This window comes from Schistocerca cancellata, chromosome 2 (genome assembly GCF_023864275.1).
Source record: "Schistocerca cancellata isolate TAMUIC-IGC-003103 chromosome 2, iqSchCanc2.1, whole genome shotgun sequence".
In the NCBI taxonomy this organism is placed as follows: domain Eukaryota; kingdom Metazoa; phylum Arthropoda; class Insecta; order Orthoptera; family Acrididae; genus Schistocerca; species Schistocerca cancellata.
This window is the reverse complement of record NC_064627.1, coordinates 403,203,437-403,228,789: the sequence shown is the minus strand read 5'-3', so window position 1 is coordinate 403,228,789 and position 25,353 is coordinate 403,203,437. Positions and strand designations below refer to the sequence as shown.

Genomic DNA, 25,353 nt, shown 5'->3' with positions numbered 1-25,353 from the left:
GTTTCAGCCGCTCGAGAAGGGCAGTTCCCTTGCTAGCTTCTTTCTTCACATCCAGATACATACATACATTTTTAATATATGTTAACCATTCATATATTAGCCCTTAAAGGAACACGTGAAAGGCACCGTGTGTTTGGAAATTGTGTGATACTGCGTTTTCCGAGACAGCATACTTCCTGGAACAATGAACAACGCCGTACTTTCAGATAGCTGCGTGTGAGTTGACAGAGAGGGTGTAGCAGTAGTTGGGAGCGTGTGCGCTGTCAACACGGGCGGCTACGCGAGGAGAGGTTTGCTTTCCGGGGCAGCAGGTAGGGGGTGTGCCCGGGCCAGCGCGAGGCCAGAGAGAGGACACCGCACTTACGGGGCTGGCCTCTGCAGTACTATATGTGTTACCGCTCACACCAGCACTTGCACGGCCTCCGTAAGGAGGACTTCCCAAGGTAGCAATGTAACACCTTTATGGAGGTTCTTACTGACAAACATAGCACAAATTATGAGTAATTTTAATTTAACAAATATTACGAAGTACCGTACTTAATTTTTGGTTGTGTTCGCTTTTCAAGAGGTGTCTGTTCATCAGGTTGACCTATTCGGATGAGTACGCCTTAGCAAGTTATTTTCTTTGGGCCTCCTCTCCCAGCCAAAAAATCTGTGTTTTTGCAGAAAAATTAGCTCTGTTGCTATTTTCCTCAAAGAGATGTTAAAAATGGCTGCTCCGGACCATGTAATGGTTCCAATAAAGGTACGCATCCGAAAGCTCTTAATTTTATGTTAGCATTACACTATCTGTCTACTACTTCCATGTCGTATATCTAGTGATTTGTTGAAAGCGTACTGTGTCTTTGATTTGTTCACTCTCAAAAGCCTGTAAAATAGTATATGTATAGCCATGTGGCCTTACTTTTGAACACGTTGAATAGGGTTATGCTTCCATGTTCTTCATATCTGATTTTCTGTTGCTGCGGTTCATGTTGGTGCCCAGTCTTTCTATACGGGAGAGGAACTCAAATTATATCTGCTGTACAGCGGAACATTCAGTGAACTTACAGCATCTGTATACTCTATTAAATATAGTTCGAATCAGTGTGTTTTTGCTACTCTGTAATATTTTTACGTCGGCAGTACGTTAGCTGCAAATATCATTTTGACCGGTAATGTGAAATAAGGATTAAACCATTTGTGTACATATGTCAGCGTTTTTCATCTGCTGTATTGCAGTATGTTCAGGCAGCTCATTTAGGCATACACTGAATCTATATGTTGTTTTAATCAGTAAGTTTGTCTATGTGCGCGCCGGCTGCTGTGACCGAGCGGTTCTAGGCGCTTCAGGCCGGAATCGCGCGACTGCTACGGTCACAGGTTCGAACCCTGCCTCGGGCATGGATGTATGTGATGTTCTTAGGTTAGTTAGGTTTAAGTAGTTCTAAGTTCTAGGGGACTGATGACCTCAGATGTTAAGTCCCATAGTGCTCAGAGCCATTTGATCCATTTTGTCTACGTGAAGTTTCAAACATTGTGTCGACTGTAATTAGTCACACACTATGTACAGTTATTGTTTTAATCAGCGACAGTGTAGTGTGTTTGAGCTATCACATAGTATACAACATTCGCGAAACATACAACTAGTACCACTGTCATACCTTAGCAAAAGATCTGGCAGGGAATCCGAGAAAGTTCTGGTCCTATGTAAAATCGCTAAGTGGGTCTAAGACTTGAATCCAGTCACTTGTTGACGAGTCTAGTATGGTTGTTGAAGGTAGCAAAAGAAAGCCGACGTATTGAACTTCAAGTTCGAGAAATCGTTCACTCAAGAGGATCGTACAAACTTACGGTCGTTTGGCCATCGGACAGACTTTCGTATGGGCGACATAATAATAAGCATCCCTGTTGTAGAGAGACAACTGAAGGAGCTGAAAACAAGTAAGTCACCAGGTCCAGAGGGAGTCCCAGTTCGGAATTACAGAGAATACCCTTCGGTGTTGGCTCCTTACTTGACTCGCATTTGAAGTGAATCACTCACCCAGCGCAAAGTCCCAAACGACTGGAAAAAATCGCAGGTGACACCTGTGTACAAGACGTGCAAAGAACGGACCCGCAGAATTACAGAGCAATATCCCTAACATCGATTTCGTGCAGAATCCTTGAACAGTTCGAATATAATTAACTTTCTTGAGATCGAGAAGCTTATGTCCACGGATCAGCATGGTTTTAGAATGCATCGCTTGTGCGAAACTCAGCTTGCCCTTTCTTCACACTGTATACTGCGAACTATAGATGAAGAACAACAGGGAGATTCCACATTTCTAGATTTCTGGAAAGCATTTAACACGGTGCCCCATTGCAGGCTGTTAATGAAGGTACGAGCATGTGGAATAATTTCACAGATATGTGAGTGGCCGGAACAATTCTTAAGTTATAGAACCCATTATGTTGTCCTCGACGGCGAACGTTCATCAGTGACAAGGTATCGTCGGGTGTGGTCCGAGGAAGGATGACAGGAGCGTTGTTCTCTATATACATAAATGATTTAGCGGATAGTGTGGGCAGCAATCTGCTGTTGTTTGCTGATGATGCTGTGGTGTTGAGTGGCTTCAGGAGGATACAAGATGACTTAAACAAAACTTCTAGTTGGTGTGATGAATGTCAGATAGCTCTGAATGTAGAAAAATGTAAGTCAGCGCGGATGAGCCGGAAGAGCGAACCCGTAATGTTCGGATGCAGCATTAGTAGTGTCTGCTTGACACGGTTACGTCATTTAAATATCTGAGCGTAACTTTGCAGGGCGATATGAGCTGGAACGAGCACGTGGGATTGCGATAGGAAAGGCGAATGGTCGACTTCGGTTTACTGGGAGAACAGTTGGAAAGTGTGGTTCGTATGTAAAGGAGACCACATATAGAATGCTAGTGCGACCTGTTCTTGAGTACTTCTCTAGTGTTTGGGATCCGTACCAGGTCGGCTTGAAGGAAGACATCGAAGCAAATCAGAGACCTGCCAGGGTAGCCGAGCGCGCTAACGCGCTGCTTCCTGGACTCGGATAGGCGCGTCGGCCCCGGATCGAATCCGCCGGCGGATTAACGACCAGTGATGGTGTGCCGGGCAGCCTGCATGTGGTTTTTAGGCGGTTTTCCACATCCCACTAGGTGTATACCGGGCTGGTCCCCACGTTCCGCCTCAGTTACACGCGTCGCAGATACTTGAAAAACGTCCGCACTATTTCACGATTTACACTAGATGCAGACTGCTGTGGTACACTGATTCCGTCCTGGGGGGTACAGGGTGGCGGCAGGAAGGAAATCCGGCCATCCCTAACACTAACATTGCCAAATCCGTTGTAACCACGCCGACCCTGCGATCGCTGCCGGACTATGGCGTAAGCGAAAGAAAGAATAGAAGCAATTCAGAGGCGGGCTGCTAGATTTGTTACTGGTTGGTTCGAACAACACGAAAGTGTTACAGAGATGCTTCGGATACAAATGGGGATCCCTGGAAGGAAAACGACATTCTTTTCGAGCAACACTATTGAGAAAATTTAGAGAACCGGCAACTGAAGCTCACAGGAGAAGGATTCTCTTGCCTCCAACATACATTGTGTGTAAGGACCACGTAGACACGATACGAGAAATCAGGGCTCATACGGAGGCATATCGACAGTAGTTTTTCCCTCGTTCTGTTTGCGAGTGGAACAGGAAAGGAAATGACAAATAGTGGTACAGGGTACTCTCCGCCACGCGCCTTAAGGTGGCTTGCGGAGTACTGCTGTAGCTGTAGATTTATAGTAATTTCCACTGGGTGAGTCTTGGACCATCGACAACATATTCTTAACTAAATCACTAAATAATGTCGTCCTATTTTGTATAGGTCACTATGTTACTATATGACCTACGTTATTGGGAGCTACATTTACTGCAATTTTATATCTTGTGGAGCAGGTGAAATCCTATACTTCAAATTTTCCCTCTTGGTCCTCCACTTAATTTTGACTGCAGTATGGTTCGTCCCTCAAATATCACTGTTGGACGAAAGCAGTCTACGTCTTGAATGTGGTCATAGTTTGTAGCATACACACGTTATGCTGTATGTGGTTCGTTACATTTACGCATTTTGTTTCCGTCACGTCAACTGTTCTTGTGACGTATGTAATTTACTGTTGGATCGAATGTACAGAACATAAAACTCTATGATTGTCAAATTTAATCATTTTAACATATGACACACAAGATACGTTATTGTACGAGGGCAGTTCAATAAGTAATGCAACACTTTTTTTTTCTGAAACAGGGGTTGTTATATTCAGCATTGAAATACACCAGGTTATTCCCCAATCTTTTAGCTACACAGCACTATTTTTCAACGTAATCTCCATTCAAAGCTACGGCCTTACGCCACCTTGAAATGAGGGCCTGTATGCCTGCACGGTACCATTCCACTGGTCGATGTCGGAGCCAACGTCGTGCTGCATCAATAACTTCTTCATCATCCGCGTAGTGCCTCCCACGGATTTCGTCCTTCATTGGGCCAAACATATGGAAATCCGACGGTGCGAGATCGGGGCTGTAGGGTGCATGAGGAAGAACAGTCCACTGAAGTTTTGTGAGCTCCTCTCGGGTGCGAAGACTTGTGTGAGGTCTTGCGTTGTCATGAAGAAGGAGAAGTTCGTTCAGATTTTTGTGCCTACGAACACGCTGAAGTCGTTTCTTCAATTTCTGAAGAGTAGCACAATACACTTCAGAGTTGATCGTTTGACCATGGGGAAGGACATCGAACAGAATAACCCCTTCAGCGTCCCAGAAGACTGTAACCATGACTTTACCGGCTGAGGGTATGGCTTTAAACTTTTTCTTGGTAGGGGAGTGGGTGTGGCGCCACTCCATTGATTGCCGTTTTGTTTCAGGTTCGAAGTGATGAACCCATGTTTCATCGCCTGTAACAATCTTTGACAAGAAATTGTCACTCTCAACCACATGACGAGCAAGCAATTCCGCACAGATGGTTCTCCTTTGCTCTTTATGGTGTTCGGTTAGACAACGAGGGACCCAGCGGGAACAAACCTTTGAATATCCCAACTGGTGAACAATTGTGACAGCACTACCAACAGAGATGTCAAGTTGAGCACTGAGTTGTTTGATGGTGATCCGTCGATCATCTCGAACGAGTGTGTTCGCACGCTCCGCCATTGCAGGAGTCACAGCTGTGCACGGCCGGCCCGCACGCAGGAGATCAGACAGTCTTGCTTGACCTTGCGGCGATGATGACACACGCTTTGCCCAACGACTCCCCGTGCTTTTGTCCACTGCCAGATCACCGTAGGCATTCTGCAAGCGCCTATGAATATCTGAGATGCCCTGGTTTTCCGCCAAAAGAAACTCGATCACTGCCTGTTGTTTGCAACGCACATCCGTTACAGACGCCATTTTAACAGCTCCGTACAGCGCTGCCACCTGTCGGAAGTCAATGAAACTATACGAGACGAAGCGGGAATGTTTGAAAATATTCCACAAGAAATTTCCGGTTTTTTCAACGAAAATTGGCCGAGAAAAAAAAGTGTTGCATTACTTATTGAACTGCCCTCGTAGATCATCTTTAATTCAAGTGGTAAACAGTGATCAGCTGTGCTGTCCGCAGTGTGTGGAATGCCTCCGCTCGTAGCATTAATGCACTGTTTGCTTAGGTTGCCAAGGTGAGAGGGCCGCCAGAGGCGATACAAGTGTAAAATTACAGGACGTTTCACAGTTAGTAGCGGGCACTTGTTCCGCCAAGCTGGAAAGTGCTCCCAACTGTACATCAGGTATCGTAATTAGCAACGAAAACTGACACGGGTGAAAGTATACGAAGGAAAAGGAGAAATGGAGGGAGACATCAAATTAAAAGTCGTTTGTGTGGAAAAAATATTCTTCAACCTCTGTGTATGCTATGCCGTGCCATAGTCGGTTACACTATTCAGTGTGTTGTACTTTTATTTTCAGCGACAAATTCATGGACGGAACCGTTGCGCGTTCGACAGCTCGTGCCACGTCTCCTGGAACATGATCTTTGGCGTGAAGGTGGCGTGGCACGTTTGCTGCGAGTGCCGTTGAAACGATTTTCTGGGGAGAGGCAGTGTGTGAAGCAGCACGGATAGCTCAGGTGAGCAGGGCAACGGGCAAGCTGTTTGTTCTACCGCCTATGTGACTTGCAAGTCTGTCTGGTTGAGAATCTTCCAGACACGAGGGTTCTGCACCGGAAATGGGAGCGGATGCATTATCCTTTTGGCCGACAAAGTTTGGAGGGGACCAGTGGGTCGCCGTCATCCACGCATCTCCTGGGGGCTCCAAGTTTTTCCACTGTTTGTCATCCCACAGCATCCTTGTATGCTTGGTAGGCTACTTTTAGTTCGTTGTTTCGGTTCCGAGACCAGGCAGCATTTAAACAGATTGATTTTGCTCTCCACTGTTAACGTGATAATTGTCACTGGTTCGCTTCCTGTGCGTGTTTGCGCCCTGCTCCTTCCACACAGAAGAGCCAAAGAGACTGGTATAGGCATGCGTATTCAAATACAGAGATTTGCAAACAGGCAGGCTGAGGTCGGCAACACCGATATGAGACAAGTGTCTGGCGCAGTTGCTAGATCGGTTACTATTGCCACAATGCAGGTTATCAAGATTTAAGTGAATTTGACCATGGTGTTATAGTCGGTGCACGAGCGATGGGACACAGCATCTCCGAGGTGGCGATGAAGTGGAGATTTTCTCGTACGATTATTTCACGTGTGTGCCGTGAGTATCAGGAATCTGGTAAAACATCAGATTTACGATATCGCTGCTGCCGGAAAAAGATCCTGCAAGAACAATATCAACAACGACTGAAGAGAATCATTCTACGTGTCAGAAGTGCAACCCATCCGCAAATTGCTGCAGACTTCAATGCTAGGCCATCTACAAGTGTCACGGTACGAACCATTCAACGAAATATCATCAATATGGGCTTTCAGAGCTGAAGGCCCACTCGTGTACCATTGATGACTGCACGACACAAAGCTTTACGTCTCGCCTGGGCCCGTCAACACCTACATGGACCCTGCAAGTCAGCAGGGTACTATTCAGGCTGGTGACGGCTCTGTGGGGCTTGTACAGTTGGAGTGGTATAGGACCCCTGATACTTCTAGATACGACTTTGACAGGTGACACGTACGTAAGCATCCTGCGTGATCACCTGCATCTGTTCATGTCCATTGTGCAATTCCAGCAGAACAATGTGACACCCCACAAGTCCGGAATAGCTACAGAGTGGCTGCAGCAACACTCTTGTGAGTTTAAACACTTCCGCTGGCCACCAAACTCCCCAGACGTGAACATTATTTACCATATCTGGGATGCCTTACAACGTGCTGCTCAGAAGAGATCTCCAGTCCCTCATGATCTTGTGGATTTATGGACAGCTCTGAAATATTTATGGCGTTCATTCCCTCCTGCACTATTTTTCATTCGTCGAGTCCATGCCACGTCGTGTTGCGGCACTTATGTGTGCTCGCGGGGACCCCTCCAGGATATTAGGGAGGTGTACCAGTTTCTTTGGCTCTTCAGTGTATATTGGAGTCTGTTCGGCCTCCTGTTGCTTTTGCTTCCTGTTTCCATGTCCAGCCAGGCGATTCGAGGAGCGTGTCGCTCGTATCATGGTATAATAGCTTCTAGTTGATAAATGTTATAGAGTCGTGATTTGAGAGTACATTTTAAATTATTGAGGTTTTGTAAGTTGATTTAATTTTTATTGTATTGTTATTTAGGACTTCGAAAGCTTTTTTCCCTGGTCTGTTGTGCACTAAATCGCCAAGTCACTTTCTTTAGTTACTTGAAGCCCTCAAGCTTATGCGCCTTACCGCGGCAAATCTTGTTGCATGTATTTTGGTGGGTTATACTTCCAAGCCAAGGTTGCGTTTCCGTAGGTAAGGTTCATCAGCTAGCCGTTAGAGATTTCCTTCGACCTATGTTTTCCATACCGTGCGACGTACAAGTACGAGTATTTACCGTTTCTGTCTCGTGGCGTGATCTGAAGCTGAATTTCGATTTGTCACTGAACTTCTTTACCATTCGATGTAAGTGAATATGGTTGCCTTGGCCAGTTATCTTCTAGCGACTTTTCATAAATGTTTTGTCTACGCTGCCAGCGTGTAATCTAATGAGTTACGTTTTTACTCTTTTTACTTAAAAATTACTTCTCTGTTCATCAGGCCATCATTGTATGTTTGTGCCCTGAGGGTTGCTGCCACTGGCTGCATAGAAAAGGAGGGGCGTGGTGAGCAGCGTATCGCACCCGCCCTCAGTAATTTCGGGTCCGTTCGTCCGGACCACATTGCCCAATGTGTGGTGATTTCATATCGAGCAACCTTAATTGTTTTCTATTTCCTTTTAATGAACTCCTTTTTCGGTAAACCTGAATCATTTGTTGTATTTTAGTCAAACATATTCTATAGATATTCTGGCCTACCTGTTTTAAACCTGTTTTCGTAGAATCTTTGAAGAAATTGTTATGTAACTTGAGTTGGTGAAATATTATCTTGCTTCTCTTATTGAAACTGTCTGTAAATATTTCAGCAATGGTACGCAATGGAACATAAAAATTGTATATTTTGAAAAGAGAATAACATTTGTTGCAAATTTAAGTTATCATACTTCACGTAACCTTGAATGACCTTTTGGAGAGTTGAGATCAAGTATTTGAACTAACATTATGACTTTTTGTCATGGATCTCACTGAAATATTTGACAACATTGTTGACCGATTATCAGGAATTGTTCTTAAATGGTTTTTTTCCAATTACATAGTTTTGTCTTTATGTGTCAAGATCCTGTTGAACTAATTTGTAAAGTTATTTTGGCTGAGGAGTGTTAAAGTCTTGATACGAATTATGTTCCATCCTTAGTTTGCCGCGGCCGGTGTGGCCGAGCGGTTCTAGGCGCTACAGTCTGGAACCGCGCGACCGCTACGGTCGCAGGTTCGAATCCTGCCTTGGGCATGGATGTATGTGATGTCCTTAGGTTAGTTAGGTTTAAGTAGTTATAAGTTCTAGGGGACTGATGACCTCAGAAGTTAAGTCCCATAGTGCTCAGAGCCATTTGAACCATTTTTGAACCTTAGTTTGCCCAGTCGTTCCACTCACAGGCAACCTTACGCCGGTAGTGCGTACCATGGATTTTATTATATGACGCCACTGATATTATGTCGCCTAGTATGTTTTTATGTGAGTATGTGACATTTTTATTACGTGAGTTTTTTCGTTAACATGTACGTCAGTTAGCAGGATAGTGATAGCCCAATCTTGTAACAATCTGCATATGTTATTTTAGTTGGTTTATAGGGAACAGATGAGATTACGTGTACCGAAACTGGTTATTCAGTAAGGAACTATTACCAGCAGCTCTTGGCAGTAAATCATGACGCTATTCAAATGTTTACGAGCTATGGAGCACCACGTGCATAACCTACAGTCAAGTTTCACAACTACGGAACGTTTGGCAAGGCATCGTTCTCCGAGGGTGCGGCTTGGCGCTGGTGTCAGTTTTGAGCTGTAGGTTTTCTGCCGTGAAATTTGAAAAGGAAACAGTCAGTGTGTTCATATGTATGCAACGCCACCAAACGTGGCGAGGCCGGCCAATCGTGACCATCCTGTAAAACGCAGCGACGCCCAAGCGGAATGCGATTTTCTGCTCTGTGCCTCAACGTGGCGCACTCAGGTCGCTGTTGCCTGCTCGTTCACAAGCGTGTAATGGCCCCCGATCAACGCTTGTAGCATGGGGCACGCATCTCCCCTGCTCTTGTTTCTTGAACGCCGCAGAAGTTCTGCTAGTGTTACGTACTGCCGCAGGTTAAGAAGTTGGTAATACAGATAAAACAGTTTTCAACGACGAATTCTCTTCTTCTTCTAGTCCCTAGCGTTTATCCCGTCCAGCATGGCGTCCGCTTTTTCACGATTATTATCTAACTTCGTCTCCGGACGCCATTATGACACCACAGTTGTCAAGGTAACCTGAAGGAGGCACGTCGTGTGCGCCGACTGTCTGCGTAACGTGTAAACTTTGCTCTGTGTGGTACACTCCTGGAAATGGAAAAAAGAACACATTGACACCGGTGTGTCAGACCCACCATACTTGCTCCGGACACTGCGAGAGGGCTGTACAAGCAATGATCACACGCACGGCACAGCGGACACACCAGGAACCGCGGTGTTGGCCGTCGAATGGCGCTAGCTGCGCAGCATTTGTGCACCGCCGCCGTCAGTGTCAGCCAGTTTGCCGTGGCATACGGAGCTCCATCGCAGTCTTTAACACTGGTAGCATGCCGCGACAGCGTGGACGTGAACCGTATGTGTAGTTGACGGACTTTGAGCGAGGGCGTATAGTGGGCATGCGGGAGGCCGGGTGGACGTACCGCCGAATTGCTCAACACGTGGGGCGTGAGATCTCCACAGTACATCGATGTTGTCGCCAGTGGTCGGCGGAAGGTGCACGTGCCCGTCGACCCGGGACCGGACCGCAGCGACGCACGGATGCACGCCAAGACCGTAGGATCCTACGCAGTGCCGCAGGGGACCGCACCGCCACTTCCCAGCAAATTAGGGACACTGTTGCTCCTGGGGTATCGGCGAGGACCATTCGCAACCGTCTCCATGAAGCTGGGCTACGGTACCGCACACCGTTAGGCCGTCTTCCGCTCACGCCCCAACATCGTGCAGCCCGCCTCCAGTGGTGTCGCGACAGGCGTGAATGGAGGGACGAATGGAGACGTGTCGTCTTCAGCGATGAGAGTCGCTTCTGCCTTGGTGCCAATGATGGTCGTATGCGTGTTTGGCGCCGTGCAGGTGAGCGCCACAATCAGGACTGCATACGACCGAGGCACACAGGGCCAACACCCGGCATCATCGTGTGGGGAGCGATCTCCTACACTGGCCGTACACCACTGGTGATCGTCGAGGGGACACTGAATAGTGCACGGTACATCCAAACCGTCATCGAACCCATCGTTCTACCATTCCTAGACCGGCAAGGGAACTTGCTGTTCCAACAGGACAATGCACGTCCGCATGTATCCCGTGCCACCCAACGTGCTCTAGAAGGTGTAAGTCAACTACCCTGGTCAGCAAGATCTCCGGATCTGTCCCTCATTGAGCATGTTTGGGACTGGATGAAGCGTCGTCTCACGCGGTCTGCACGTCCAGCACGAACGCTGGTCCAACTGAGGCGCCAGGTGGAAATGGCATGGCAAGCCGTTCCACAGGACTACATCCAGCATCTCTACGATCGTCTCCATGGGAGAATAGCAGCCTGCATTGCTGCGAAAGGTGGATATACACTGTACTAGTGCCGACATTGTGCATGCTCTGTTGCCTGTGTCTATGTGCCTGTGGTTCTGTCAGTGTGATCATGTGATGTATCTGACCCCAGGAATGTGTCAATAAAGTTTCCCCATCCTGGGACAATGAATTCACGGTGTTCTTATTTCAATTTCCAGGAGTGTATTTTAACTGTTTGTGTGTCATATTTTCTGAGGTAGGATTTGAGGACCAGCCCGAAATTCACCTAAACGAGCGTTGGAAAGCGTCTAAAAACCACACATAATCAGAGTGGCCGGCGTACCAGCCCACTTTGATTACCCCGACGTGCAGACTCGATCCGTGTCTTTCGCCTCCCTATCTGGCAAGCTAGTGTGCCTTACCTTACGCTGTACGAGAAGGTCTTCATAAACATGGACTGCGTAGTGATATTACACTATATGTGGCCTGACATCATAGTGACCGTTTAGGTACTTAAGGTCAGATTACTTTCCAAGTTTATAAGCCAATATGGAAAACGCGGTAAGACACTAGGGACATATTCGGTATAAGTTTTATGCCGCATAGTAAGCCTGGATGACAATTCTAAGTTTTTCATCGCTGGAAGAGGTCGAGCAGATTCTACTACATATAGTGAACATAGATCAGTTTCATTAAAACACTTTGCCAGCTGCTGTGGCCGAGCGGTCCGGAACCACGCGGCTGCTACGGTAGCAGGTTCGAATCCTGCCTCGGGCATGGATGTGTGTGATGTCCTTAGGTTAGTTAGGTTTACTTTGTTCTAAGTCTAGGGGACTAATGACCTCAGATGTTAAGTCCCATAGTGCTTAGAGCCATTTGAGCCATTAAAACACTTTAATACTGGAAGTTTTAAAGACGTCCGTGTCCACATGAGGGGCGATATACATTTTATACGATTGCGTAACACATTGATAAGATATATGCAGACTAAAGCGATCAATGAAAATTTGTACTAAGGCCGCGATTCGAACCCAGGTCTGCTCACTACGTAGATGCGCTAACCAGTATGGCGCCTTGGCACGGTGGCTTTGTACAACTGCATGGACTACTCTAGCTCGCCTGCCTCCTCAATCTAAATTCCGATTCACACCTCAGCCCACACTCTATTCCCCCCTAAACTCGAACAACATTGCAGAGGTTTCCAACTGTAATGGAATAGCACTAGCATCCAACGAAATGGGGCATCCTGGCTGAAACCTAGGCATAGGTACTTTAATGAAATGGAACTATATGGTTCCAGAGATTGAAAAATAGAACGCAGACATGCGAAAGTACAATAAATCATATATATTTCTAGCTATACTTAAGAGGACGAGTTATGAACTTGTCTAGATATCTTTGGAAACGTATTTAATGATTTAATGAATCATTATTATTTCCCGACATGCAGGGCAAATAGATTTCCTTCTTCTGCTGCTTCTCTTACGCGGTAGGTATTGTGACATATGCTTATGGAACTGCTTCCTTGTTTGGCATGTCTGTTATTGCATTAATCGAAAGGAAATGTGAAAGTAACCAATTTAAAACCGTTTAACCGGCCAGTACACAACGGGAGTAGGCAGTAACAGCCACTTTCAATTCCTTTGCGAGAAGGGGGAACGTACAATCAACAGCACACTCCATACGTAAAAATTAATAAAATATGAAAAAGGTTCAACCAGACCCTTCAAGGAGGATCCATAGTTGTAGGTGGACTCAAAACGTAGGCACAACGTGAAATTTTTGCGTGCCATAAATACTATTTCCGATGAAAGTAATATTTTGTGCTAGTTAGGACTGAGACACAAAATACAAAATCGTTTCAATAAAATTTGCAAGCGAATAAATAATTAAAAAATCACTAAATGCACAATATATAAAACAACTGATCAGGAATTTCACAGTAAAATGGCAAAAACAGTATGTATACTGAAAATAACAAAGGCTTATTTGCATGAAAGGTAGTACCTTTATATTCCTTTTACAGTCACATTACTTGCAGAATTTTCTATGTCCATTAATGTTATATTGTGTGCCACTATGTACTTTGAACAGTTGTTACAACACTTGTGATTAATCACGATTTTAGCGGTTATGCGAACTGTATTGATGGAGATAGGTCAGTGATAAAAACCTATTATGAGAAACAGACCTGTTTGAATCCGATATCCCCTTCTTAATTCTACTTTGTTTGAATTTCGTAAATAATTTCAGTCGACCGTGGCTGTACTACCAAGCTCAGTGTCGATGTTCGCATGTACTTCGGTTTTTCGTCTACCATCCCATCATAATCTTCGTGGAAGTAATTTTTGACACTGACCTGATATAAATTCTACTAACAGCCTCTTCGTTTAGCGTAGAACGAAGTAAGCTTTGCTGAAAAGTGACTGACGCTTTGTCCTTTGGGTTCAGAGTGTTGAGAGATCAGGTAATCGCTTCTGTTGCTTTCTCCCGATGAGGTTACGTTCGGGTTAGCTGCATTCCACTAGGCGGAGGGAAAGTGCATCCGTTAGGCACTAATGCGACTTGCACTTTTCCCGTTATCATCTGCTGCTGTCAACGCTTCCTGGAACAATGTTCATCGAAGACAAATGGGAACTTCTCAGAGTCGACGTCTGTGCATACCCCTTCAGTTTAATACTTAATAAATTTCTAAATTGATTGACAGCGATTATCTATTGTACGATGATTTTGAATTTCATTACGAATAAGATGAACACAGTATGTGAGAAATACCCATCACAGGAACAACGTCACAAAAGCAAATTTAAAGAACTCTTAAAGCATGCAACCCATTTTTCATCTAAATATTGCATGTTTTACTAAGCATACAAATTTGCGGGTGACAGTTTCTTGAATTCTTACGATCTGGGAGCCAACTTAACAGTCTGTTACAGGGGGACCAGAGATAAAATCATTAAATACAACCTACCTCCAAAGATAAACATGACATAGTCCTCATACCGGACAGTTTTCGAAATCCAATCCCCTCGTTTCCAAATCGTAAATATGAACATTGGCGGTGCCGATCCTGTCAACTATAGTTTAACGTATGATTATTTTACATTACACGCACCATTCTTCACAGTAAAATGGAAATGAGCTTGTGGCATCGTTGGCTGGGAGGCCCCTATTCGGGGAACTTCGGCCGCCAAGTGCAAGTCTTATTTCATTTGACGCCACATTGGGCGACTTGCGCGCCGGTGATGAGGATGAAATGATGAAGAGAACACAACATCTAGTCCTCGAGCGCAGAAAATCTCCAACCTGGCCGGGAATAGAACCCAGGCCCGCTTGCATGGGAGGCGAGCACGTTACCACCCAGTTAAACAGGCGGACATTCTTCACAGTATTCTATTAGGAATGTGGATCTGCGAACAATGAATTCAAAACATACAGACAAACGTCACTTACGGCTTTGATGGACGTCACTTTACAAATCAAACGTTTAAACACGATGTTTGTGGTTAATTACACATGCTGTTGGGTTTCCAGAGACGAAAGGGAGCTTTGTTTTAACAGCAGCATGGAGTGAGTAACCGTCCCAGTCTTAATACAGAATACACAGGAAAGCCGCAATCCGCACTGACAGGACAAAAGAACGTTACCGTCAGATACTATGGGATAGAGTAAAAGTAGATCACATGTCGTGATAGGAAGCAACGTAAACAAGCTGTTGAGGTGACTGTTTTCTTTATGGAGGGCTTTCACCTGTACGTACGTCTGTCCTGTCGCTTCTAAGGTTCAAATAGTTCAAATGGCTCTAAGCACTATGGGACTTAACATGTGAGGTCATCAGTCCCCTAGACTTAGAACTACTTAAACCTAACTAACCTGCCGGCCGAAGTGGCCGTGCGGTTAAAGGCGCTGCAGTCGGGAACCGCAAGACCGCTACGGTCGCAGGTTCGAATCCTGCCTCGGGCATGGATGTTTGTGATGTCCTTAGGTTAGTTAGGTTTAACTAGTTCTAAGTTCTAGGGGACTAATGACCTCAGCAGTTGAGTCCTATAGTGCTCAGAGCCATTTTGAACCTAACTAACCTAAGGACATCACACACTTCCATGCCCGAGGCAGGATTCGAACTTGCGACCGTAGCAGCAGTGCGGTTCCGAACTGAAGCGCCTAGAACCGCTGGGCCACAGAGGCCGGCCGCTGTTAAGGAATGTACTCTTACGGCCAGGACTGTGGACTAGTTCATGTTGATACTGAGCAGTAGCGTCGTAGCAGATGTGTTTTGTATTGGACGTGTCAGTGCAGTTAAACTAACTACTTGCTGCATACCTGAGACTCGCTACAGTAATTTGAGAATCATGGTTATGAATTCTGGTTGTTGTCGTAGCCATGAACATCACAGAAAATATCTAGAATGTCTTCAGAAACCAACTAGACCTAGCAAATAGGAACTTACATGCGACAGGTAGTAACTGTGATCCAGAATACCAATAGAAATCGGGACGTCGAAATAAAGACTTGCACATAAATCCACCCCGAATCCAGTATTTTAACGACTATAGCATTTCATTATCCCAGTGTCGATACATATCTTGAAACCTGTATTATAAAATTTTCTTCGAGAGGGCAGTCGCTATAATGTGAAACAATCTGAGTTTTTAATAGAGTTGTTCTGTTTAGCTGAGGCCAAATAAACTACCAACGCATTTGCTGAATTCGTCTACCTTGAAGGTAAGCTGCTACAGCTACTCAAAGGAAGGAACACTGGCCAGCACGTCCTCGCCTTTGTCCAGACCGAGTCAGAGTTCCATCTGTATTGACCTCGATGTTCATTGGACATTTAAGTTTACCCGCCCTTTCTTCTTTCAAAACATCTCAAAGAAAACATCATGTCATACCTCATGGTTTTTAACTGAGGTAATTTTTGGTTATTTATGGGTGTTACGTACTCCTGTACAAGACATCATGATAAATCTGCAATAAAGGAACTTGTAGTCAAGTAATTTTCTTTTTTCACATTTGAATGTCAATTTATCATTGCCTAAATAATATTACCCGTTTATTGATCACTACTTTTAAACCACCGTGGAAAAGTTTGTCCAAACTGAAGATTACACAGGTATAATTATACTCCTGCATATATTGTTTAAAAGATTCTGTACAGTGCATGAAATTGAGTTCTTCGTATCGATATTTGCCGTTTGCTATGCAATGACATTAACGTATGCGGCGAAGGAAAGAAGACTGCATGCTTCCGTGTACGTCCTAATCTCTCTTTCACGATCGTTATGCAGTTTAAGCGATGGAGGCATTAGAATTATTGAACGGTACACCTCGAATATCGGTTCTACAATTTACATTGAAGGATTTTGCGGTTATAATATCACTACCCTTCATGCGTCTGTCACTTTTGCCTGAGAGCTATACAGACCAGTTACGATCCGAACAACACGGCTGGATCATTCGACGCTTTCCATAAGGCTCATGTGATTCCAGAACGCTGGAACAGTATTCTATGATTCATTGCACTAGGGACTTCTATATACTTTTCTTTACAAATTCTCTGCTATTTCCAGAATTCTCACAATAAATCCAACTCTTCCGTGTTCTGTATTTATTACTGAGTCCACGTTTTATACTATTTCATATACCTTCGTTGTAATACATCTTAATTACACACTGGTGGATTCTCTAAGAGTACTGTTGATCTTGTAAAAGGATATTCTCATGTACTCTCTAGTTGTCACTTCCAATTTACCTAAATTAAAGAGAACTGTCGTTTAGTGAACCAAATTGAGATACATTCTAAGTCGTTCTGCATCTCCTTACAATTATACAGCGACGGGATTATCATGTAGACAACATGACAGCGAACAATCAGAACGTGCTGCTAGCACCAAGTGATAAATCGTTTACGCGAATTGTCGAGCATATTGTTCAGTGCCATGCGTTCGATAACTGGGCTACCACTGGAACCTTTTCTTCTATTCATCTATCGATCGACATGGCATTTCGCTAAAGACGAAAAAGCGACATTCGAAAGGCGATGAGTTCAAATAACTGATGGTTTATACTCTTTCATGCTCTTAGCGATTCCCTTAAGTGGCTCCGGACTAGTGCCGGAATGACTCTTATGGAGCGAGGTGGCGCTGTGGTTAACACCCTAAACACGAATTCGGAAGGGCGGCAGTTCAATACCGTTCGGCGATGCAGGTTTAGCTTTTCTGTGGTTTCCGTAAACTACTTCAAGTAAGTTCTCGATTGGCTCCCTTGAAAAGCCCACAGCGTATTTCCTTCCCGATTATTTCCCAATCTGAATTTGTGCTGCGTCTCTGATGACATTACATCGGCAGGAGTTTATCTCCTGACCTTCCTTTTTTTTTTTCAGAATAACTCATCTTGACAGGGATGGCCAGTTTCCTTTCACATCATTGTCCAACTCCACTAGAGTTCCGTCTATAGTGACGATGCTGTCGGTGCGCTGGAGTCTAAACTTTTTCTCTTTTTCCGTTCTTTACCAAGAACTGCCGAGAACAGTATCCAGCCTAGGAATCTTGAAATTCGAAGTTATGAAATGCTGCCCTTATCTATTGTGTATTGAACAGGTGCAGCTCTCCTAACAGGTAAAACAAAATTTTGCCAATATCTACATTTATTTTTCCACTTTTGAAGCCACCATATATCGTTTGGTGAAGGGTATATAATGTTTTTGAATTATTTTCTGGGCTTCGTTTTTCATACATGAATATTTCGGATGCAGGAAAATTGCTTATGCCGCTGTCCAGTCCTAAATTTCTCTGATTTTATCATCGTAGACATTAATAGAAATGTATGCTAGCGGAGGTGATATGTTTCTTGACTCATATGGGAATGGGGAGTATCGAATTTTCAGAATAGGTTATCCAAAGTCTTTCTTATAACTCCTCCTAGTGCATCCTTAAACATTTCTTTGGTTGTAACTCGCCGACTAAGACACTTGTAATGAATCTGATTGTTCCCTTGAATTAATTCAATGTCCCCCTCTATCAAGGCGCTACAGTCTGGAACCGCCCGACCGCTACGATCGCAGGTTCGAATCCTGCCTCGAGCATGGATGTGTGTGATGTCTTTAGGTTAGTTAGGTTTAAGTAGTTCTAAGTTCTAGGGGACTGATGACCTCAGAAGTTAAGTCCCACAGTGGTCAGAGCCATTTGAACCTCTCTCAAGTTTTGATCACTCGAGAGTTTTACAAGCAACCTTTCCGCGAAAATTGCACTTCCTCAGGATTCTTGTAACGAATGTCAGACTAGAAAACATCTTCCTCAAGTCTACATTTATTTTGTCGTTTCAGGTTACTTATTACGACTGATTCCAATGAGATATCGCCGATTATGTTTTTAAACGGATTACGATACATTTCTCTTACAGTGGTGTGAGCTCCCAGTCCATGTACCAAAAGGTGGTCAATTGCTCATCTCTCCACGTCTCGTAACAATTTTCTAACCCTAAAACCCCCTTGCGTAGCTGATGAACAGCTTCGGTTGGCTGCAGAGGTTGTCCGCAAGGTCATTTATGTACCGCTTATATAAATAGAGTACAATCACAGTCCTACCACTGTTCTTGAAATACGTCATGTATCGTTTTATTTCCGACGGTGTTTCCCTATTAAGAAAGTATTTCTGATTTTCGTTTGGCAGGAACTCATTAATCCAATTCCACTTTATTCCTAGCACGTGTTTTGTTTACTAGAAGACTTGGTGAGTTTTACCTAAAGAATTTTCGAGAGTCATCTGCCCTCAACAGCTTCCTGGATATCGCGAACAACGTCAAACGTTAGAGTTTGTCATTTTGTTGGAAGAGGTCCCCTGTCAACACTCAGTTTTTTCAGATCTGTTGTTCACTTACAGCTCAACCTTTAATATGGTTGAGAATTAGCATTCAAGAGTATGGGTATTCAAATTTCTGCACGGCCATCCAGATCTAGCTTTCCGTGGTTTCCACAAATCACTTCAGATGAATATCGGAATGATTGCTTTAAATATCCGGTACCCAGTTTTCTGCCACATCATTTTTCCTCTAAAGTACCGCGAAGACCCGGATATCGAACTGCACTAATCCATAACATTCTATTTTTCAGTTTATTACTGGATACTGACTCGCTTTATACAGAGATTAAAGCGCAGTTCTCTGACATGTTAAGGGGAATTCTCTGACATGTTAAGATGGGGAGATGAACCAGACCTAGTTCGACTTCACTCACCTGGTTACCGACGTTTGCCTAATACACCTGTAAACCAGAGAGTAGATTTTAAGCTGTTTCCCACTGTAATCTGCCCACGGAAAATTACCCTCTACCACGCAATAATTAATAATGGTCAATCAAATCATCCACATTTATTTACGTTTGAAAAGTATCTGAGCAGATTTTCTAGTAATATATGCGCCGACAGCTCGTCGACGCCAAGGTAATTTTTCTAGTACGTTTATTCTTTGGAACAACAGAGGTACAGAGATGTATGCTCCATGGTCATTATAGAGAGGAGAGAGAGAGGAACAGCTTCGGAAAGTATCGGTTGGAAGATTTTCGGATTGCTAAAGGAGATTTTATTTACTCTTCTTCGCGCTAAAGCGAGACAGGAAAGTTTGTGCCGCTAGCGTGGTAGATAAAGAGAAAGAAGGACTTGTAAAAGTAAATTGCATGAGACTTAAAATCCACGGAAACGGAACATGTACGGAAAGGGATTCAATATACAATTTTCCTCAGAAATAAGGTTAGTGACCATTTTATTCTAGAGTGAAAGACGAATGCGTTCTCTGTCTGAGTCATTGATGATTGTCTGGGCCCTGTAATTAATTGGGAAGTTTCAGCTGTGACGAAGAGAGCCTGCAATCTCTGAGTTTTTTTTGAAATCGTCCAAAAAGGCTTCGTCCACATCTGAAATTTTAGATCTGTCGTAAACTGAACGAAGTGTTCAAACGATCGATTTTCCCAACTGAATGCAGCGATTAATAATAATAACGTATGTAAAGATCTTTTCTAGCAAGCCAGCCGCTGAATATTAAGAAGAAAGGGCTCCACCAGAGATTCTACTAGGCTGATTTCATGTAACTTATATTTGAACTGTACACAGATAAAGGACAGAGAGAGAGAGAGAGAGAGAGAGAGAGAGCGAATGGAATTCTAGAAGTTACTCAGAATCCTCCCATTAGTATAATTTTTTTGGTTTGTCTTTGCACGGATAAGCCTGATAAGAAAACCTAAGCCCTTGACTTTATTGTACAGAATTGTGTATGAGGGTGAGAGAGCGATAAAGGCGACAGATACACTTCTGTACAGACAAAACATTACACCAAGTTAGCGGCTAGCTGCATTAACACACACACATAGACTTTCATCAAAACCAAAGCAGTAAGAGAATTCATTAGACCACACTCGCCCAGGTGAAAGCTAGACTTGTACACCGCCTCCGCTTTAGAAAGAAACAACATATCGTTAAAATACGAACACACGATCCAAAGACAGAAGGCACACACAACTTTCCTCCAGTAGTCTATTGACGACTGAGACGACAGGAAGGAGATCGGTCAGCGTAATTAAGACAAAATAATTTTCATATGGATAAGATTGTTGTTTACTGTACAGAGTGCTTGTTAAATAGCTACTTTCAGCTTTCAAATTCGTTATTACTTTCTTTCGTGAACTAGTTGTAGAATCCAGAATGAGATTTTCACTCTGCAGCGGAGTGTGCGCTGATATGAAACTTCCTGGCAGATTAAAACTAGTTGTAGAATACATGCAAAGATGACCGTGTAACAAAGTCGACTACAGACAGTCGAGATCTTTGAAATCTCCTTGCTGTGAGGTTTGGTGACGTGTTTCCGTCCGCTTAAGCCTGTTAGCGTTGCAGCCGGTTCGCGAACACGCAGTATCGAAGCATTTTCAAACAACATACTTTTGTTAATATCTGTGCACGGCGTGAATGTGTTCCTTTCTCTCGGCAGTGTCGCAGACTGGAGGTTTTGATGAAACGGTTCAGATTATTGCGCTTATCTGTAGACAGTGACTATTAGCAAATTGATTCCATTAGGTATGCGGGGTATATATATTAAATAGTCAGATTTTCACGGATTTAAGTGGCGATGTTATATTTGCTACGTCGGAAAGCATGTTTGGCATTCCGCTACTATTTTATTGTCTTACGGGGTCTGTAGCTACGAACTGTGGTATCGAATCCGAACCCAGTCATTCATTTCCAAAAGTAAAGCATTCTGCTTAATCATTCTCCCATTCTGCTTTATTTGTTAAATATGTAGCACTGCCGGTAGACTTAGTGCAATTTTTTTTTTGCGCTTATCTAGTTTACGGATCACGTGTCTCCTTGCTGTCAGGGGGCTGTGTATTATCCTCTCCGTGCTGTCAGAGGCTGTGTATTATCCTATCTATTTGCTTTTGATTTAATTACACGACGTGGAACGTACATTCATTCTTTCAGTCATTTGAACCTCCTTGGCCATTAATATTTACTGCATGAGCATAGTTTTGACTCTGTCACGATTTCATGGTCAGGTCTTGCAAAGTGCAACCAGACCTCTGCTAATTTTCGTTTTAAACTGGGCGTCATACGTGGCAACCTCCATTCTAGGCACAGTATTACATATCCTTTTTGTTTGCGTGTGTGTAACAACCAGAGAGGTATGTTTCGACGCAGTTGCTCCTCCGAGAGACGCAGTTCGTGCATCTACAGAAGTATATCTATCTGCTGTTTCACAAACGAGCATGCAAAACGTGATTCTTAGCACTGTTTTCTAGCACGTCTTTATGGACTATGGATGTTCAACCTTCCAAGAATTTTATATAAAGGGCAGACAAATGAAAACAAGGAGATACAAGAAAGTAAGTAAACTGTTTATTATTTAAAAAATAGTCGCCATAGCTATTAATACCTTTATCGCACTGTGAGACAAGATGGTCAATGCCTTCATGGAAAATCAATGTTTACGCTTGCCTACGGAATCATAAATATATTCAGGAGTGTACCTCTTCGTTCGAAGCAAATCGACACTTACGAATGTCTTTCTTCAGGGCGCGAAAAATATGGAAATGGCATCAGGAGAGGTCGGGACCGTAAGGAGGATTTGGGCCCGCCCACATGTTGCCAAGTTGGATTCGAATACGCCGTAGAATGTTCTCTGGGAAGCTCCTACATATGCTCCATATAGTACCAATCTCTAACCACGCGATTTCCACATAGCTGGAGCCATGAAGGGAAACATTTGTGGACGTCGATTATCTTGGGACGAAGGTGTGCCCGCCTGGATACAATCATGGTTCCGTGGGCAACTGCCAACATTTTTCCACGAAGGCATTGACCGTCTTGTCTCACAGCGGAATGAATGTTATTAACAGTTATGCCGATTGATTTTGAAATAATAAACAGTTTGACTCAAATGGCTCTGAGCACTATGGGACTTAGTAGCTATGGTCATCAGTCCCCTAGAACATAGGACTACTTAAACCTAACTAACCTAAGGACATCACACAACACCCAGTCATCACGAGGCAGAGAAAATCCCTAACCCCGCCGGGAATTGAACCCGGGAACCCGGGCGCGGGAAGCGAGAACGCTACCGCACGACCACGAGCTGCGGACTAATAAACAGTTTAGTTACCTGAAACTTCCTGGCAGATTAAAACTGTGTGCCCGACCGAGACTCGAACTCGGGACCTTTGCCTTTCGCGGGCAAGTGCTCTACCATCTGAGTTTAGTTACCTTTTTCCCACCTGAGTCGTTTTCATTTGACAGCTCCTTATAAATAATTTACTGGGTTCAGTCAGGTTTCGTCACTGCAGTATGCCTATTATTTCTGTGTTGCGTGATTATTTATAACCGTATCCTGCTCAGTTAACTTACAATTAGTTCGTTGCAGTCAAATTATGTTTGTTAATGGGTCATTACTGGGACAGTTATAAGGCATGGTTTAATCAACAGTAAACCCCGATTTCTGATTCGAACTCCCATGTATAAAACAGCTTCAAACGTCATATTACTTTACAAATATGTTAATATGTTAAATATTTGACGTTGAGCATCTGGGCGAGGAAAAGGTAAGAAAAGTTTTGAAATCATGTTTAAAGTCTCTTGTAACTCCCTAAGTGTTCTCATTATGAAATACTGGATGAATATGAACCTCACAATTTGTTCTCCACTTTAAGCAAAAATTAATTGTTGACGCATATCAAAGTATATGATGTCATATCACACGAACTACAAGTCGTAAAATGATATACTTTTACAGATATGTGGCTACAGCCGCGGGGAGTGGCAGCGTGGTTAGAGGCGACATGTCACTGATTGCGCAGCATCTTCCGCCGGAGTTTCGAGTCCTCCTTCGGGCAACGGTGAGTGTGTTGTTCTTAGCACAAGTTAGTTTAAGTAGAGTGTAAGTCTAGGGACCGATAACCTCAGGAGGTTGGTCCCTTAGGAATTCACACACATTTTTTATGTGCCGACCTCTGGTGGCCGAGCGGTTATAGGCGCTTCAGTCTGGAACCGCGCGACCACTACGGTCGCAGGTTCGAATCCTGCCTCGGGCATGGATGTGTGTGATGTCCTTAGGTTAGTTAGGTTTAAGTAGTTCTACGTTCTAGGGGACTGTTGACCTGAGATGTTAAGTCCCATAGTGCTCAGAGCCATTTTTTATGTGGATACAGTCTGCAAAAAGTGTTGAAAATGGTCAGTAGTAAATTAAAACATCATACCTGATAGGGTAGTTGTACTGCATGAACAGCGAAAATGTAGTAAACGTTAACCTTTTTTTCTTTCACTACTTTGTGGGTTCGGTTGTTTGGAGGAAGAGACCAAACATCGAGGTCATCGGTCTCATCGGATTGGGGAAGGACGGGGAAGGAAGCTGGCTGTGCCCTTTCAGAGGAACCATCCCGGCATTTGCCTGGAGCGATTTAGGGAAATCACGGAAAACCTAAATCAGGATGGCTGGAAGCGGGACTGAACCGTCGTCCTCCCGAATGCGAGTCCAGTGTGCTAACCACTGCGCCACCTCGCTCGGTCACCACTTTGTGGATAGTGTCAGCGAGGGAAGTTTCATGAAGCTTTGAAAGTACGTGTCCACTTACTTCCAAATCACTAAATCCTTTCTTTCTCGAAACTTGGGTCAATATAGTGTGTTGAGTTGTGCTGTATCAAAAAATTTACACAGTTCGTGATATTAACACTTGTCTTACTGCGTTAAACTCTTAACGTACGATTATACCTGTTAATGAGTAGATTAATAAATTCGGTAAATAAATATGCGAGATAAAATTTACGTTGCACTGTGCGTCGTTAGATGGGCAACACCGAGACTGAGTACCATGACACTGGCTGTCCTTTTAGTAATACAGATTTCAGGGCAAGTGAGGTATACTTTGTATACACCTTACACAGTCTAGGAATCTCTAAAAAGACAGGTCATGAAACGGTGACCTTATCTACTACATTTGTTTACAACTGTGGCGAATTCGTTTGCCACGAATACGTTTGACAACTGTTGTGGATACCCCACAGATAAAAAAAGGCTGATCTACTCCGTCTCGTATTGCTTTAATACTAGAAATAACGAATGATGTAGTTGGCTTTTTTTACTGTACACATTGCTAGTGGCCAGTACAGTGGGAGAAGAGCAGATGTGGGCGCTCACGTGTCTCTTTGATGACGGCGGCGGAGGCACAGGCCGTCGGCAGGGTGAGCGCCAGCAGCAGCGCGAGCAGCCGGAGCAGAGGCGGCGGCGGCTGCTGCTGGGGGCGCGGCGGCGCTGGCTGCGCCACCCTCTGCTGCTGCGACGTCTGCGCTGGCTGCGGCATGTCTGCGGGCGACGCACTGGAGTCTGACGCTGCGGCTGGCCGGCACCTGGCGCGCCACTGGGAGAAAGCGCCCGCCGCGCCCGTCTTATTGGGCGTCGCTGCGGCGGGGAGGGGGTGGGGGAGGAGGCGCCGGCAGCACGTCCGGCCGCGGCCGCCGACGCCCCTTCTTGGGATCGCACTGTCAACACTGGTCAAGGTGCCGTCTGCAGAGGTCAGCTCACACCTTCTCTCAAAAGGGTGGCCAAGGTGTTCC

General features: G+C 44.4%; 1 protein-coding gene across 1 annotated transcript in view; it reads right to left on the bottom strand.

The window, feature by feature from the left end:
- Nucleotides 1-25,143, bottom strand: part of LOC126161844 (circadian clock-controlled protein daywake-like) — a 124,494-nt gene extending 99,351 nt beyond the window's left edge. The window contains exon 1 of the mRNA XM_049917949.1: nt 24,938-25,143. Coding sequence (XP_049773906.1) covers nt 24,938-25,100 — 163 coding nt within the window. The 5' untranslated portion in view covers nt 25,101-25,143. The remainder of the gene's footprint in view (nt 1-24,937) is intronic.
- Between the last annotated feature and the right edge of the window lie 210 nt (nt 25,144-25,353).